General features: G+C 45.5%; 1 protein-coding gene across 2 annotated transcripts; it reads right to left on the bottom strand.

The window, feature by feature from the left end:
* Positions 1-10,835: 10,835 nt before the first annotated feature.
* LOC118228901 (lipoprotein lipase-like) lies at positions 10,836-18,476 on the bottom strand. 2 transcript variants are annotated; one of them, XM_035420474.1, is made up of 7 exons: positions 18,386-18,476; positions 16,007-16,182; positions 15,033-15,212; positions 14,497-14,608; positions 12,864-13,097; positions 11,754-11,996; positions 10,836-11,364 (listed from the first exon to the last, which is right to left on the bottom strand). In XM_035420474.1, the coding sequence occupies exons 1-7, from the start codon at positions 18,429-18,431 to the stop codon at positions 11,231-11,233; spliced, it is 1,125 nt and encodes a 374-aa protein (XP_035276365.1). In that variant the 5' UTR covers positions 18,432-18,476; the 3' UTR covers positions 10,836-11,230. The 2 variants fall into 2 exon arrangements, with proteins under 2 accessions (XP_035276365.1, XP_035276363.1); XM_035420472.1 differs by lacking the exon at positions 18,386-18,476 and having other exon boundaries at positions 16,007-16,639.
* Positions 18,477-18,698: the final 222 nt, after the last annotated feature.

Below are 18,698 nucleotides of genomic sequence, written 5' to 3'. Positions count from 1 at the left end.
CCTCGATTTTTAGTTATTTTTGTTGGTTAATGGAGCCCAGCAATGGCCTTAGACTTTTGTGGAATAGTTGGAATACCTTATGAGCCTGATTTACACAATCCCCTCTCAGTTTTTGTGTACATCTCAGGAATGCATAAGCAACTGAGAAATAACATAGTGACTGCCAATGTGTACAGTGTCACAATCAACAGTGAATTTCAGTTGTGTGTGTGTGTGGCTGTGTGTGGCTGTGTGTATTTGTGTGTGTGTGTGGTCTCTCCACAGGCTGGGTTGGTGTAATCTCACAGAGGGCTGCTGTGATGTTCTGGCCTCAGTCCTGCGTTCTCCTCACTCAGAGCTGAGAGATCTGGAGCTCAGAGACAACGAGCTGCAGGATTCAGGAGTGAGAGCGCTCTCTGCTGGACTGGAGGACCCACACTGTAAACTGCAGAGACTGGGGTGAGTACAAGATAGATAGATCGATAGATAGATAGGTACTTTATTAATCCCGAGGGAAATTCAGGTGTCCAATAGCTCACGTTACAAAGCATAGTGCAACAATGCACAAGGAAGTAAGAAATAAAAAAGTAACAGGGCTCCAGACTAACTTTTTACATTTACCATTACCAAAATGGTCGCACTCTGGAGCCTTGAGAAAGTAAGTAAAATTCAAAAACAAAATCACCCTTGGAGGTAAAGATACAAAATAAATAAAATAAAAATAACAAGGCAAAAATAAAAAGGCACTGTAGAACCAAGCCATAAACATAAACAGAGCCCTAGGAAAAACAAAAACTGACGTCTAACTACACCAGGTGTTATGTACAGTATGAACAGTCTCAACATAAATAAGTAAATATTGACAGATGTACAGTTAAATAAATAATGGGTAAGGGATATAAAAGTTACAGAAGTTAAAAATGGTATGAGTTAAGCAGTTAAACCAGTAGGATTAACAGTATGTACTCGTGCAAAGTACAGCATATAAGTACAGCGAATAAGTACCAAAAATAAAGTGTGCAAAAAATACCAGCGTGCAAACAGTGAGTGACCTTGGCCACTCAGTCATACCCCTTTTCCACCAACGCGAACCTAGTTCTGGTTCTGGGCTGGTGCTAGTGCTGGTTCTGGGCTGGTGCTAGTTCTGGTTCTGGGCTGGTGCTAGTTCTGGTTCTGGGCTGGTGCTAGTTCTGGTTCTGGGCTGGTTCTAGTGCCGGTTCTGGGCTGGTGCTAGTGCCGGTTCTGGGCTGGTGCTAGTTCTGGTTCTGGGCTGGTGCTAGTTCTGGTTCTGGGCTGGTGCTAGTGCCGGTTCTGGGCTGGTGCTAGTTCTGGTTCTGGGCTGGTGCTAGTGCCGGTTCTGGGCTGGTGCTAGTTCTGGTTCTGGGCTGGTGCTAGTGCCGGTTCTGGCCTGGTGCTAGTTCTGGTTCTGGGCTGGTGCTAGTGCCGGTTCGCAGTTGGTTCAACTTGCGAACCTTCAACGAACCGGTTTGCTTTTCCACGGGCTAGAGAGCCACGTCATTACGATACGATACGATACGATATACTTTATTGCCCCTTTAGGGAAATTTTTCTTGGGCTCAGTATCGCTGCATTTAACAAATGTCATTCTACATTTTATATTATTCATATGTACATACATTCAAGTGCCGTTAATAAATAAATGAATAAATGTAAAAAAAATAAAAATAATAAAAAACTTTAAAACAACATATTGCACAACCCGTCCATACTAACAAAGTCCCTTTGGGGACTATGGCCTCTGTGGCTCATACTATGTCCTTACTGTTTAATATGTTAATGGAAGAAGGCACAAATGAGTTTTTAAAATGATTGAGTCTCCACTTGGGTACTCTATATCGTCTGCCAGAGGGTAAAAGGTTGTACTCAGAGTGGAGGACATGGGATGGATCAGCCAGTGTTCTCTGTGCTCCTCTGAGCACAGACTGCTCGTATATAGATTGAAGGGACTGGTGTTCTCCCTGTGAGCTTCATGGCGGTCTGAACAAGGTGGGCAAGCCTAGATTTTAACTGTACTGAGAGGTTACCATGCCATGCCTGTATCCCATACCTGATTAGACTCTCCAAGACTGCCTGGTAGAACAGATACATAAGTTTCTGGACAACCCCACACTCTGAGCCTTCTCAAAAAGTACAACCTCTGCTGTAGCCCGGAGCATAGGCTGTCAACATGGGCTTGCCAGGTAAACATGTTGTAAATATGGACAGAAAGGTACTTATGAGAGCATACCTGATTAATGGGAGTGTTGTGGACGTCACTGTATACGTCTGTATACGTCTCCACTTTCCCAGCAACATCGTTACCTATTAAAATGTATGTCCTGTTAAATACAGATGATAAACTGTCTAAATGTTAAAAAAACGACTTCATACATATACATTTAGTTATGTTACTACAACCTTATTTTAGTGTTGTCACGGTACCAAAATTTTGACTTTGATGCCGATACCAGGTTTAGTATCACGATACTGGATACTGAAACAATACTCGAAACTTAAAGGATACTGATTCGATACTCGGTACCTAACGATACTGAAATCACCTTAAAGAGCATCTAGCAGGTTAAATTTTTTACGAAATGAATACTTAACCTTGTCTGAAGATGACCATTTGAAAAGTTAATGCAGGATTTAATTATTTTTACAAGACATAAGGGCACAAATTCAGAGGAACTAGTGGCCGTTTTGAGCAAAGCTCCTAAAAACTCATTTTTTCCCCCCAACATCGCGTCATATTATGTAACAGAAGGGAGTGGCTCACTGCCTCTGCCTTAGCCCAATGTGCAGTAGTGGTAGTGAGTCTGAGCGGTCGTGATATAGCTAGTGAGTTGGTCTTTTTTCAGTAGTTTTATATTGCATTTCACCGTGTATCATCATGGTAAATTACTGTGTTCTTGCAGGTTACACAAACTCCAGCCTGTCAGGACATTGAAAATCACAATTTTCTTAAGAGGAAAAGGAGCGGTGCTAGCTTTCGTGCCTCGGTGCGTTTTGTGCAGGTGAAGAGACGGGACTTCACTGCTGCATCTGTTACCAAAAATGCGGTCGTGTGGGGCACTCATTGTAGACCCCCACCCATGACATAATGGACAATATTGTCTATCTGGGCATTCATAAAAATATTCTTTCACCACTCAAAAATCGTATTCTGTCATAGCAACAAGATAAACCCGACAACAGCCCTAAGATATGCCAATACAGCAGTCAAAACGCTGCTCACTGAATAACGAAATAAACCATTTTAAAACATTTTACAAAATGATACCATGTCATTCTGCAGTCAATATCTGCGACTAAATGTTAAATAAATATACAACCTTACCATTGGATTTACGCGTAGAGATGTTGCTTTTGAGACTGCGTGGTCATATATTGTTTTGGACAATCCGTTTGGGAAGTATACGTGCATGTGTGATGCGTGGGTACCTTACAAAATAGGTGTGCGTAATACCACACGTGTCGTTTACGGCGTTGTCGCCCTTTTTAGTACAGTCTTGCTTGATTTACAATACATTTATTCAGTAGGTGAAAGTATAAGCTTTCTAACGATGTATAACATCTATTTTTGCTTTTGGAATAGCGTTTTATTGGTCAACGTAACCAAAATTGTTCTCATCATCGCATTCACCTACACATAGGCTACGCTGTAGCAGTAAAAGACGCTGCACCTAATGAAACGTTGTCAACGATTTCTCATAATTTCTTGGAAAATACTATTATTATTGAGGTCACGAAAAACTAGTAGCGTCCTAGAAGTGCGGTCCTGAAACTGCAGCCTCCACTACTGCAAGAACATGCTACTCTCTCAATCAGTAATGCGGGAGACACATTTCCCTGGCTTTTACATTTAACCTAAAGTCGGAAAATTCTAATACCGAACCGTTTTTCGAAAAAGTACCGAAGTTTCGGTATACCGTGTAACAATATCTTATTTACTATATCAACTTTAAGATAAGCAACACGCTCAGAATTACCTCATTGTGACCCATGAAATCCAATGACGCAGACGTTGCTTCATAATTTCAAACTTTAAAGCCTGTTGATCTGACATGAATTAGTCAAAACATCTTTTTGAGAAGCATCAAATCAAATAGTTTAAATTTATACATCCCCCCCCAAAAAAGGGAATTAAATACATTGTCCTTTTGGGTTATCTTTACCTGTGTTTGGTGTGTAACACACTGCTATGTGTTTGTCACACGCAGTCCTGTTAGTTTATATTAATGTGTGTAAGGTGTGTAACTCACTGCTATGTGTTTGACACACACAGCCCTGTTAGTTTATATTAATGTGTGTAAGGTGTGTAACACACTGCTATGTGTTTGACACACACAGCCCTGTTAGTTCATATTAATGTGTGTAAGGTGTGTAACACACTGCTATGTGTTTGACACACACAGCCCTGTTAGTTCATATTAATGTGTGTAAGGTGTGTAACACACTGCTATGTGTTTGACACACACAGCCCTGTTAGTTTATATTAATGTGTTTAAGGTGTGTAACACACTGCTATGTGTTTGACACACACAGCCCTGTTAGTTTATATTAATGTGTGTAAGGTGTGTGTGTCCTTCTCTCTGCAGGCTGTCAGGCTGTAGAGTCACACAGAGAGGCTGTGATTCTCTGGCTTCGGCTCTGCGTTCAAACCCCTCACACATGAGAGAGCTGGACCTGAGATACAATCACCCCGGAGACTCAGGAGTGAGAGCGCTGTCTGCTGCTAAACTGGACACACTCACACTGCTGTAAGTACTGAGAGTTTCCACACTGCACCTCACACACAGACACACACACACACACACTCTTACACACACACACCTGAGAGAGCTGGACCTGAGATACAATCACCCAGGAGACTCAGGAGTGAGAGCGCTGTCTGCTGCTAAACTGGACACACTCACACTGCTGTAAGTACAGAGAGTTTCCACACTGCACCTCACACACACACACACTCTCACACACTCACATACACACGCACACTCACTCACACTCACTCACACACACACACACACACACACACACACGCTGGATGACACTGTACAAACTGCCGTTAGTCTAGAAGGTTGGGGATCTACAGTGGAGGGTGCTGCACAGGATCACTGCAGTAAATAGTTTTATTTCTGTGATGAACCCGGCAGGATCCCGCCATTGTCCATTCTGCATGGAGAGAGAAACTGTTTATTATTCTTTTTCGGGGTGTGCCAGATTTCAGCCTCTCTTCTTTTTTGGGAGGTTTATTTTGGTTTCTGGGGGAAACATTTAAAGTGAGATTTTTATCCTTTCCCATACAAAGACATATCAGTGCCAGCTCATTAATTTCATTTTGGGGTGAAAATGGCAGTTTCATCAAGTGGGACAAATCTGATTGGTGGAGGGGACAGGCAAGATGTGGTTGTTGTAGTTGGGGGTCTGATCAGGGATACAGTGATGATGGAGTTTCGGTATTACAAAGCAATGGAGAGCTTGAGTGTGTTTCACAGTGTGTGTGTGTTATAAGGGTGTTTTATGTTCAGTGGAGGGAGGGGAGCTATATTTGCACATGGAATAGGGTGAGGGAATGGAATAGGTTTTCTTTGTGACAGATTTGTGTTTTTCATATGATATTGGTTTTGTGTTTTATTGTGTCTTTGTTTTATTTATGTGATGTCATTGGTGTGTTAAGAGTGGAAATAAAGGATGGTTAAAATTCAGAATTCTGTTCTGCTGTTCTTACAGTGTGGACCATGGAGGAGAGAACAGGACCAAATCAGGACCCAGGAAATGTGAGTGTGTATCGACACAGAACACTTTCCATAGATAAACACACTGCTCTGTGTGTGTGAGAGACTTTACACACAAACAGAAACACATGTACACAGACACACACACACACACACACACAGGTACTGTCCCAGCTCTTTGTCTCTCACAAACATAATGAGGTGAATATTAATAATGATCATTAATCTCATTAATGTCTCTGATGTGCAGACGGCTGTCAGCTCACACTGGATCCAAACACAGCGTACAGAGAGCTGTCTCTGTCTGAGGGGAACAGGAGGGTGACACACACACCGGGGAGAGAGGAGCCATATCCTGATCATCCAGAGAGATTTGAGTTACGGCCCCAGGTTTTGTGCAGAGAGAGTGTGTGTGAGCGCTGTTACTGGGAGGCTGAGTTCAGTGTGTCTGAGAGGGGAGAGGTTGATATAGCAGTGACAGATAAAGGAATCAGCAGGAAAGGATTTTATGCTGACTCTACGTTTACATGTAAAAATGCCTGTTGTCTCCTGTTCCGTAAACGCTTTAATGGACTCAGATACATTTTCTACCACAATGACAACAAGACAGACATACCTGCCCCCTCCCCCTACCGCAGAGCAGGAGTGGGTGATGATGATGATGGTAGAGGAGTGTGTGTGTACAGGGTAGGAGTGTGTGTGGACCCTCCGGCCGGCACTCTGTCCTTCTACAGCGTCTCTGACACTAACACACTGACCGTCCTGCACAGAACCCACACACATTTCCCTGAACACACACCCCTCTGTGCTGGATTTGCAGTGTATGACTCCTCATCAGTGTCCCTCTGCCAACTGGAGTAGAGACACAGACACACACATATATACACACACACACACACACTCATGAGCACGCACCCAAACACTCACAAACACGCACACGGACTCTCATACGCATACACACAAAGACACTCACACATACGGACACACACTCCCACATGTATGCACACACACATACCCACAAACATGCACACACACTCTCATGTTCACCCACACATGCACACACACACACCCTCCCATTCACGCACATACATACTAATACCCATACACTCTCACTCTTACACCAACTCACACACGCGCACATGCAGGCAAACAAACACTCAAACAAGCACACATGCACAGTCTCTCTTATACACACACACACTCTCTCACGCACACACACACACACACAATCTCATACACACATACTCTCTCTTGCACGCACACGCACGCACTCTCTCACACACACACATACATTCTCACACAAAATGCACGCACACTCTCTCATGCACACACACACACGCGCAATCACTCTCACACACACTGTCTCGCACACACTCTCTTACAAACATGCACACACAATCTCAAACCCACGCACACACTTTTCATCACCTACATATATAAACACACACACACTCATAAAATGCGCACACACTCCCACACACTTGCACCCAAGCACTCAATCCCACTCATGAACATTCTTATACACACACCTTCACAGTCTCATGCACTCATACACACTCACAGATACACACACACACACACACACACACACATTCTCTAACTTCCACACACGTTCTCTCTCATACCCACACGCAACCCACACACACACACATCCCCACAGACACACACACACACACACATCCCCATACACACACACACACATCCCCACACACAGACACACAGACACACACACATCCCCGCACACACTCACACACACACATCCCCCCCCCACACACACACACACACACAGACACACACACATATTTCAGCACACTTGTATGTACACCCAGCCACCATTGGCCGATGCCTAACCACTACAATTTCTGCTGTACCCAATATTAACCTCAGTGCAGCTTAAAGCCTTAATATAACCTTTTAGCAGGTACCAGCAAAGCACTTTTAGCTATACGAATATGATTTTTTTGCATTATAATAAAATTATATTGTAAATGTACAATGAATGTATAGCCGCGTTTCCACCGCAGGAACTATACCCCGGAACTAGGAACCTTTTGAGGAACTCAGTGCGTTTCCACCGCAGGAACTAGGGTCTAAATTTAGTTCTGGGGGCTTTGTTTTACCCCCCAAAACGTTCCTGCTCGGGGGGTAGTACTTTCCGAAAGTACAGGAACCTTTTGGGTGGAGCTTGCAGCGCTGAACATTTCTGATTGGTCGAGTACTCGTAGCATTTGTGTTGTATTTATTTTCCGCCATTACCCGCCATGTTTGAAAATATGCAGCGGCAAACCAATTTATTTTCATAATAACTTCAAATCAAACTTGTATGTTATGCGGCGCAGTAGCCTACTTTTGGTTATAGCCTGTCAACGTCTTGGAATTATAACGTGTGCTCTTCTGTTCTTTTCTTGCTTTAGTATTCGTTTTATAAAATGCTAAGCATTCGTGCTGGGGCAGCATATTACGTAGGCTACCAAAACATTCAAACGGATTAATTCGGTTGCTGAATATTTTCTTCCGGATTTTCTTTGTTAGCCCGTTGTAATTGACTCAAAACGTTTGATACAGTTATGTGAGGTATGCGGTAGCTCTGCATAATTAACATTGGTGATACAGTACAAGCAAACTGGAAATCACCTTCCGCACTTTTTATCCGGGTAAAATAACAGGTTAATTCTAGTAATCTTCCCTTTAGCTTTTTCAGACTGCCGTAATTTTACTCAATTTTACTGCCATTTTTCAATTCCACGAAAAGACCAGGAAGACTATGGACTCATTTATGGTGCATGGTTCGCATCTGGAGGGCACACTTCGCTGCTCGGCTAGCAGTAACTTCGAAGGAAAGCAAACGGTGGCTGTACCACTACTAATTTACATTTTCACGCAAGTCCGAGTTTTCGTTCTATTCTTGTCATTTTGCGATTAGCCTATATGGAATTGACGACGAGAAAGTAATAAAACAGCAAATTGTTTACAACGTGTGCATGTTTTCTGCTGTTAATGAATGTGTTTGACAGGATATATGAAAATCAATAAATACAAAAGTAACCATATATAGTCATTGTTGGTAACCCGTTGTATATAAGTGGAATAAACCCCTCCGGGCTGTCCCGGTTATTAGAAAATAATGTAGGCTACTTCGGTGGTAGTATGGGGTTACAGAAGAAATCATATGACAGATGGACCGACGACAACGTCAGTGGGCTAATTTGCCTAATCTTCGCGGTACTTTAGACCCCGGTGGAAACGCAGACAACCATTGGCTGAAGGAACCTTTTAGTTCCTGGTAAAGTCGTTCCTGGGACTGAAAGTTCCGGGTAATTTTGGTGGAAACGCGGCTTATGTGACCTTTTGATGAATAAAACATGAATATGACATTAAGAGTGTGATACTGGCAGAAGATGGCCAGGTAAAATGCTTTTGAAATAATAATTATGTCTCCTGTATCTGCATCTTTGTATAAAAGAAGCCAGTGGCAAACTCCTCAAGTTAATTGTGTATTTTACTAGTTCTTACAGTTGCTTTCATTAATTTTCAAATGTGAAATTTCTGTGGGGAAATGCAGCTGATAGGGAGAATGCAGAATGATCACTGCAGTGTACTTATTTACTTTCATTATGGTAAACAATGATGGGTTCAGTTTCCTTATTTTGTTTTATCGTGATTGTTTTGTTTGAACCTGTTGCTACATTTCTTTTGTATTTTCAGACAATATTCAGTGTGAATTAAACCTGAATTATGAAAACATCAGATGTTTTGCTGTTGTCATTTATTGTTTTGTGATGCTGAACTCCTGTGACCCAGCAGTACTTATTTCATATTCTGTATGGGATTATGTTTGGGCTCAATATTAGCAGATCAGAATGGGGCTAAAATATGCACAGTTGAAGCAATGACATTCATCTGCAGTAGTGTAGATGAAATACAGTATGAGACACAAGTTCTGCACTGTCTGCTGAGTGGTTTCTTCTTGTTTCTGTGCCCAACACAACTATCTGATAATAAATATTAACGTGAAATTAGCTAATATCATTCGTTTGCCATTTTCATCCAACAACGTGACCCTCAAGGTAACAGTTTTGGAAGTTTAGCTTTGGCTTTGAACCAAAGCCGCGAGTTAGCTAGCTGACCTAACCCAACTTAATGTTACCTCACGAGCTGGCAGAGCCAAGAACTTAAGCAGCTTACTGTCACAGAGAACCTAAATAAACACACCGGTATATAAAATAAATACCAGTCAACACCAGGAAAGTTGTAACTTGCTATCCACTAATGATATTATTGGTCAGACCAGCGATACTTCGGCCAGTGAACGATGGGCTCCTCCCTATAGCTGGGTTCCCAGCTGAAAATTACAGCAAAACTCTAAGCTGGTTTAAGGTGGTTTAAGATTTAAGGTTTAAGTGTTTTCGACACATCTAGCTGTTCATAGCTGGTCTGTGGCTGGTCAAAGCTGGTCTCTAGCTTGACGAAGCTGGTCTCTAGCTTGTCAAAGCTGGTTAAGCTGGTACAGCAAGCTGGTGGTCAAACTGGTGGACCTGCTGACCATATAGGCAGGTCAGCGGGTGAACAGCTGGATGACCAGCTAAAAGTGTCTAAAACACAGCTTAGACCAGCTTAACCAGTTTAGGCCGGTTTAAGCTGGATTTTTCAGCAGGGTTCCTCCCGAGTCCCGAGATTTCTTCCCATCAGGGAGTTTTTTCTCGCCATCGTTTGAGGGTTTTTGTCCCCACTCATGTGCTTGCTTTTGGGGGTTCAGGCCTGGTTTTTGCTCTTCTGCTCGGTTTCTGCCTCTCCGTTGAGCCTCTTTCTGACAGTTCTCTGCATTAAAGGGATAAACACATAAAATTGATTTAATCTGAGTCGACGCCATGCCAGAAACATGTACGAACTGTGCTGCAGTTCACTTTATGTGACACGATCTCCCAGCAATGCAACCGCGACGCTAAACTGAATTACCCTGCAGCGCCCTCTAGTGGCTGTATGAGAACACCACAACTGATTATTGCCAACGACTGTTACTGCACACGGACACTTGATTTTTTTATAACCCAAAATCCATCCATTCATTTAATTCTGGCACGCTTTTGCGATTATTGTGTTAAACTTCATTATTGTAACAATTATAATAATAGCCTAATATATTAAGTTGTTTGGTGTAGCATAATAATTTAGATTTTCCATCCGGAACCATTCTCATGCTGGCTGGCATGCAGCAGGAGAACGCTGGTACCAATTCTTGCACCACATCTACAGCACCTGCTTGTCACTGAAGTGACTTTGCACTATCAGTGCATATTTAACATTTCTAATAAAGAATCACCAGCTCATTGTTCAATGACAGAATGGTCCTCAAGCTTTTACAGTTTTTTCTGATTGCTTAGGCACTATCTTTGAAACTATAGGCTATTTTTGCAAAACTCTGCGCACTAACCACAAAACCTTACACCAAACCAGCAAAACATTATACATCTCTTGCAAAAGCAAACAATTCTTGCAAAACTCTTCAAACTCTTTTAAAAAATTGTTTTTGCGTCAATACAGTACACACAAACCATCATTTGAATAAGCACACGAGTATTGAATAGGTGTGTTTGGTACCTCTCAAAGAAATGGCTGAAGAAATGTACTTTCACCTGGAAGTGAAAAACTGACAGAGGCAGAGAAAGAGGGGGGGAGAGAGAGAGAGAGAGAAATAAACATGAAAATCAGACCACTGGGCCACTAGTCAAAACACTAAAAGAAAAACTCTAGCAATGGCAATACAGCCATTTTTTTGTCCCCTTGTCATTTTATGTGTTTGCAATCTTTTCTTTCGCAGATTATCAGAAGCGCAGGGTTCTATGTGTCTGTGAAGCTCAGTGTTGCCACGGTGACGTTCTGACTGACAGCCGGGCTCACCTTTGTAGGGCATGACTCCGCCCGCGGCTCACCTTTGTAGGGCGTGACCCCGCCCACGGCTCACCTTTGTAGGGCATGACCCCGCCCAGCCCCGCCCACGGCTCACCTTTGTAGGGCATGACCCCGCCCGTGGCTCACCTTTGTAGGGCATGACCCCGCGGGTGTGCAGGTACATGGTGAGGCTCCGGCGGGCGCGGACCGGCCGGGCGCCGTAGCCCAGCTTGGCGCAGCGGTTGCCACGGCAGCTGAGACACAGGCCGCGGCTGAAGGTCTCCCTGGAGCTGCAGAGGAACGCCGTGCTCTGCTGCTCAGAGTTCAGCAGCGAGTCGAAAAACAGGAGCACTGAGCGCTCATGGGAACACTTCATTAACTGATTCACATCTGCAGAGAGAGGGGGAGGGAGGGCAGAGAGGGAGGGAGGGAGGGAGGGAAGGGAGGGAGGGAGGGAGGGAAGGGAGGGAGGGCAGAGAGGGAGGGAGAGAGGGAGGGAGAGGGGGAGAGAGGGAGGGAGGGAGAGGGAATGGAGGCAGAAAGAGGGAAAGAGGGGGAGAGAGATGGATGGAGAGAAAGAGAGGAAGCGAGGGAGGGACGGAGAGGGAGGGAGGGCGAGAGGGGGAGAGGGAGAAGGGAAGTAAGAGAGACAAAGAGAGGGAAGCCATGATTTAAACTGTGCACTTCACAACTGACAGAGAAATGAGCCCTGCTTGACCTGCACACTGTTCTGCCTCACACTGCAGCCCTGAGCACTCCTCACACTGCACCCCTGAGCACTCCTCACACTGCAGCTCTGAGCACTCCTCACACTGCAGCCCTGAGCATTCCTCACACTGCAGCCCTGAGCACTCCTCACACTGCACCCCTGAGCACTCCTCACACTGCAGCCCTGAGCACTCCTCACACTGCAGCCCTGAGCACTCCTCACACTGCACCCCTGAGCACTCCTCACACTGCAGCCCTGAGCACTCCTCACACTGCAGCCCTGAGCACTCCTCACACTGCAGCCCCAAGCACTCCTCACACTGCAGCTCTGAGCACTCCTCACACTGCAGCCCTGAGCACTCCTCACACTGCAGCCCTGAGCACTCCTCACACTGCAGCCCTGAGCACTCCTCACACTGCAGCCCTGAGCGCTGCTTCATAACACCGTTCAGTCCGTTTAGCTAAAGACAATAAAACCAGGCGCATGAGGAAGTGGTGGCGCTGCAGGAGGAGGAGGAGGGGGCTGGGATGAAGGTGGCGGAGGCTCACTCTGGATGCCGGACATGGCGATCTTCAGCATGGCGCTTTGTAGATCGCAGCCAGGCTGGGACGTCCCGCCGTTGGGGTAGATGTCCACGTGCCCCACGGGCCGCTGGATCCCGATGCTGCGCCCGGGGGACCCCCTCGTGTTCGTGTGCAGGACGTCCACAAATTCGGCATCATCCGGGGAGAGGGAGCTCTGCGCGTCAGCATGCTCGAACCCCGGGCCAGCAGGGTCCAGACCTGGCAACAGGGCACAGAGAAGAGGGCATCGCAACCATGGATACAGCATCGCAACCATGGAAACAGCATCGCAACCATGGAAACAGCATCGCAACCATGGAAACGGTGTCTAAAGGCATGGAAACAGCATCTACAATTAGGCTGGGTCACATGCTAAATCAGAAGCACTTAAGCAGAGCAACCAGCATGTGTTAATACTTTCACATTCCCCCCAAAATTGGGGACAGGTGAAACATATACTTACGTGTTATGTCAATACAACGTTACGCACGGACTAATTTCAAAGCGATGGGAGAACAGTCCAGGTCCAGCGCTCCCGTTCTGCACGCGCGCACAGGCACCCGTACTCCAGTAAAGCCTGTTTCTACAAGCCGCCTCGCAAAGCTACCTGTACCTGCCCACGCCACACTGTTCAAATCTGATGGGTTAATCGCAGTTTTATTCAGTAAGGCTGTCTGAATTCACCCGGCCAGACTGAATACAGGGGTGTATTTTTGTATGTCTTTTGGTTTTATTTCCCCCCTGGCGATCTGATATATTCGTAAAACAGTTGTCATAATTATTGTAAGGATTATTGTAAGGATTCACTTCTAAAAACTTGAAGACAGAAAACAGACGCTGGCCGGTTAGGCAGGTAGGCAGTCGAGCACATGTTAGTAACTTCCACTTATAAACGTGTTATATCGATAACCGTTAGCGTATGGTCAGTGCAAACTATGCAGTGTAAAGCCTGCTCTCGCGTCGCTGTACTGTGTTCAGCCCTGCTGCCGTTAGGTGCTGACTGTAGCTGTAGCTGATTAAGCCAGTGGCCAGGGAAAGCTCGGGCTCATGTCTGTTGCGTGCTGAACAGCTGCATTTTCTGTTAAATCTGTGCAATTGATATCATGCCGCGGTTGCATTCTGGAATGGATGTATTTCCTTTATGGGTTCATTAAATGTTTAGCTAGGGTAACCAAAGATACTAATGTTTTAATTTAGTTTGCCAGCTAGGTAGCTAGAAGGTTAGCAAGGCTTAAAAGAGCTTCTTGCATGTGCAAAAGTTGCATTAGCTGTTATATATGTATTGAATGTGTGTCCTCTTGGTGAAGCCGAAAACACATTTCCAAAATGTACTGTAAAGGGTAGTCTGATCTTATCTCATTTTTTCTAACTTTAAATGATCTAATCTTGTATACTGACCACTGTACAGACTGCAGTACCACGATTGGCCGCTGGCCTGTGCCTGTGCAGCAGTGATTGGTGGTTGTGTAATTCTAGCACAGTGATTGGCTGCTGGCCTGTGCCAGTGGTGCAGTGATTGTTGGTTGTGTAAATCATGCACAGTGATTGGCCACTGGCCTGCAGCTGTGGTGCAGTGATTGGTGGTTGTGTAATTCTAGCGCAGTGATTGGCTGCTGACCTGTGATCCTGTAGACCTTGTTTTTGGAGAGATCTCCAGCGATGCCGGCCACATGGGCCCCCAGACTGTACCCCAGCAGGTGCACCATCTCCAGGGGGTACTGTAGCTCCACCTACAGGTGCAGATCCAGCACAGCAACATCACTTCTTCCTGACTTATTAAAGCAAAAAAAAAAAATCATCTCCATTTATATATAAACAAAAAGCTTTTCCTGCCTGTGTCGCTTAAATGTACCGCAAAACAAAACCGTTTACATTCACCCCACTCTCGTACTGGGAACAATTCAGGCCTCGCTCTTAAATTGGGGGTCATTCCCAAACGACCGCACACGCGACGAGAGGTCAGCTTAGTGATTGGTTGTTGGAATGGATTTTGCAGGCTGCTGTACAGTGATTGGTTGTTGGAATGGATTTTACAGACTACTGTACAGCAATTTGTTGTTGGACTGGATTTTGCAGGCTGCTGTACAGTGATTGGTCGTTGGAATGGATTTTACAGACTGCTGTACAGTGATTGGTTGCTGGCGGCGTGCTCACCTCCATCCAGTTGATGAACTTGGCGACGTCGCGGCCCACCAGCTTGGTGTTGGCGGCGGAGGTGGGGTAGTGCTGACGGGCTCGGTCCAGCCAGTCCACCACCAGCACGTTAGCGTGGGGCTCCCGCTCGTACAGAGCCTGCACCAGCATGGACACCCAGCTCTCAAACATCCCCGTTACCTGCAGCACAGCCGCCATGTTATAGCCTGCAGCAGCACAGCCGCCATGTTACAGGCTGCACCAGCACAGCCGCCATGTTACAGCCTCCACCAGCACAGCTGCCATATTACAGCCTGCACCAGCACAGCCGCCATGTTACAGCCTGCACCAGCACAGCCGCCATGTTACAGCCTGCACCAGCACAGCTGCTATGTTATAGCCTGCACCAGCACAGCCGCCATGTTGCAGCCTGCACCAGCACAGCCGCCATGTTACAGCCTCCACCAGCACAGCCGCCATGTTACAGCCTCCACCAGCACAGCTGCCATGTTACAGCCTGCACCAGCACAGCCGCCATGTTACAGCCTGCACCAGCACAGCCGCCATGTTACAGCCTGCACCAGCACAGCCGCCATGTTACAGCCTCCACCAGCACAGCCGCCATGCTACAGCCTTCTTCCTTCCAAGTTGCCCATAAACTTAACTGAAAACTGAAAGAAAGCCGCATATTTTTTAACTGGTGAAAAAGAGGAGGCAGGGGCATGGACACCCCCTCTGACACATACATATACAGGCAGACACGCCCACACGCACATACACACACAGACACACACACACACACACCCACACACACGCACACACACACACACACACACACACACACAGATTCACCCTACAGATACTAACCCCCCAGGTCCTGCTTTGTCTTATCTCCAGGCTATGCTGGCTGAGCTCTTTGAAGCTTCCTATGGCTGAGAAGGGCCAACTGGTGAATTTTAGTGTAATGAGTGAGTCAACAGCGAGGGGATTTTTACCGTCCAGCCGTGAATTATCATGAAGGTCCGTGCGTGGGCGTGGAACTGGCACTCGTGGGCGGTGTGTGGGTGACCAGGTACCAGGTAGCACAGGTCCTCATCCGGACCGTCACAGGTGCGCAGGGAGAACTTTGATTGGATGTCGCTGTAGTCCCTCAGCCAGTCTGTGCCGTTGCCTGGAAGTGCAAAAAATATGGGTGACAAATGTTTAAAAATAAGATGCATAATTTATTGTTCATTTTGTCTCATTTGACTGTATATGGAAGCAGTGCCTGGTCCTGCCGTGCCCGCTGCACTTTCTCCAGCCGAGAGATGAGTTGTGTGAGTCACACTGAATTGTGCACAAAATATAAGTCATATGTTGTGTGTTACCTTTTGGGTTCGTTTAGGTTAGTTTGAACTTTACTTATTCCGGAAGGCAAATTCGCTTATCACCTTGACCATGAAATAATAAATAATGCACACGTTCAAAAGAAGGAAAAAACGCAGACAAGTATTTTGCGTAATTTGAATTTGAATTTATTGAAAGGATAGCCCCTTGAGATGTGGCATCTCATTTTCAAGGGGGTCCTTCTGGAGTAATAGTACACTTGAAAAGCATTGATCTTCCTAAAATTTATAAAGCACTGAAGTTATGAATAAGTAACTAAATACACATTTTTATGGCTTAAGAGGAAGTCGTGACAGGGCATGTATCAGGTATGGGATGCCAGTTAAAATCTAATGACCTGAGGTGACCTCCAGATTTGTGCTTGGATAGTGCAATACTGCCCTCTATTGGTAATAAATAATATGAAGCGGCAGAACAAGGCCAGCACATCTCCAGCCGCTGCACCGTCTGGGAGAAATAACTGATCGACTAGTCTGACTCACAGGATGTAGACTGTGCGTATGAGCCTGCCATTGGCCGACTATTTCAGTCGGAATTTTCCTCCCCTTCCGGTATCTGCGTGTTGCCATTTTCACGGCCTCCGTTGCTAAACCCTGCAGTCAATGCAGGTAGCAGCAGCGTACGCCGAGCAAGATCCAGACACGGACGAGAAAACAGCTGCTCCCCGACACTACTCTGCAAGGGCACCGTTGCTGCATCCTGGGCTTAGCGCCGCCCAAGACGATTGTGATTGGTTTAAAGAAATACAAACAAGCCAGAGCATTTTTTTCCTCTATAGGGGAATGACAATGGGTTGAGCCAGACCTTTCTCCAGCGCTGGCACAGCGCTGAAACAAAGTGTGGAGACGGGTCTGGCTACGCGAGACTGCTGATCCACGGCGCTGAAACGAAGTGTGGAGATGGGTCTGGCTACGCGAGACTGCTGATCCACGGACACAGGTATTCTGTTATTCAGCCGCTTTATTTAACTTCATTATTTTCATTCAGTTTCTTTATTTTATTTTGGCTACTCGTAAAGTCATTAATAGCTGCTGCCCAGCTTGTCTTCAACCTTCCCAAGTTCTCCCACATCACTCCCATGCTGAGGTCACTCCACTGGCTAGCGGTCGCTGCCAGGATCAGATTCAAAGTCCTGACCCTCGCCTACACTGCAGCCAACAGGACAGTCCCCGCCTACTTATAGGACATGATTCAATCCTACACGCCAGCTCGACCACTCTGCTCTGCGACTTGCACCCGCTGCCATCCGGGTAAAGGGTTCTCACTCCTCCCTACCATGGAGCTTCTCCACCCTAGCTCCCCAGTGGCGGAACGAACTCCCTGTTCCTCTACGAACCACTCCCTCATTGCCCATCTTCAGCCGTGGTCTGAAGACTCATCTCTTCAGACTATACCTGGACTAACTGTAACCACTATGCAGGGCACTCCCAATCTGGGATCATTTTTATCACTGAAATCCCTCTCCTTTGTTCCTATAGCACATTCATGTTACACATCTACCACCTGTGCCACTTTCTTGCGACATGTACCTCCATCCAGCACTTATATTGTACTTCCTATCATTATCTTGATGTTGTAGCTTGTCATGCCTCCTGGTTTGACTTAACTTAGGCTAGGTCAGAGAGTAATGTTTACTGTGTGAACTGGACTTAATGTGTTCATGGCTGTGAACAACTGTTACAAAATGAGTATTGTACCTTATCGGACCTGTGTTTTGTAGTTCCGGTGACCTTCTGTATTCACTTATTGTACGTCACTTTGGATAAAAGCATCTCTTAAATAAATGTAATGCAATAGAAATGGTAGCTTCCCACGTTAACGAGGCCAACGTCAGACTGACTGAGCAGTGTTAACGTTTTACCGCTCGAGGGCGTACAAATCAAGAAAACCGTTGTAGTTACAGCCTTCGAATCGCGCTTTTGCACAGTAACAATCTGCACTGAATTCTGACGTCGTCCAAATCTTAGACAGTGTAATCGTGTACTTACTGAATGAAGTTTCATCAGTGGCGGTTGTTGAAAAACGTGCGCACATTTTTACAAAATAAATTGAAATGATAAGCGTCCCGATGTTTGCTTTGCCCATATTACAGTTTCCCAGTAAAATAAATAACAAAGATTTTAAAGTTATTTCGGTGATTATCCAAATGCTGAAATTTTCAGTGAAGTCTGCTGTAAGAAAAAAAAAATACTCTTGATTTTAAAAGAACATGTCCAGAATTAAAATGGACTGGAATTCATCTGTAATGGTTTTGTAATTGTTACCTAAATTGTTGTTTTGTTCATTTTATTTTTTATAATT

The sequence above is a fragment of the Anguilla anguilla genome, chromosome 6, assembly GCF_013347855.1.
Source record: "Anguilla anguilla isolate fAngAng1 chromosome 6, fAngAng1.pri, whole genome shotgun sequence".
In the NCBI taxonomy this organism is placed as follows: Eukaryota; Metazoa; Chordata; class Actinopteri; order Anguilliformes; family Anguillidae; genus Anguilla; species Anguilla anguilla.
Note: the sequence above shows the minus strand (reverse complement) of the source record. Positions and strands in the feature narration are given on the sequence as shown.

Excerpts from the sequence above, each read along its gene's own strand:
- LOC118228901 (XM_035420472.1), bottom strand. The coding sequence starts at position 16,231 with ATGCATCTTATTTTTAAACATTTGTCACCCATATTTTTTGCACTTCCA. Across the intron at positions 15,213-16,006 it reads TGATAATTCACGGCTGGACG|GTAACGGGGATGTTTGAGAG; the intron begins GTAAAAATCCCC and ends GCTGTGCTGCAG. Across the intron at positions 13,098-14,496 it reads CAAGGTCTACAGGATCACAG|GTCTGGACCCTGCTGGCCCG; the intron begins GTCAGCAGCCAA and ends CCCTGTTGCCAG.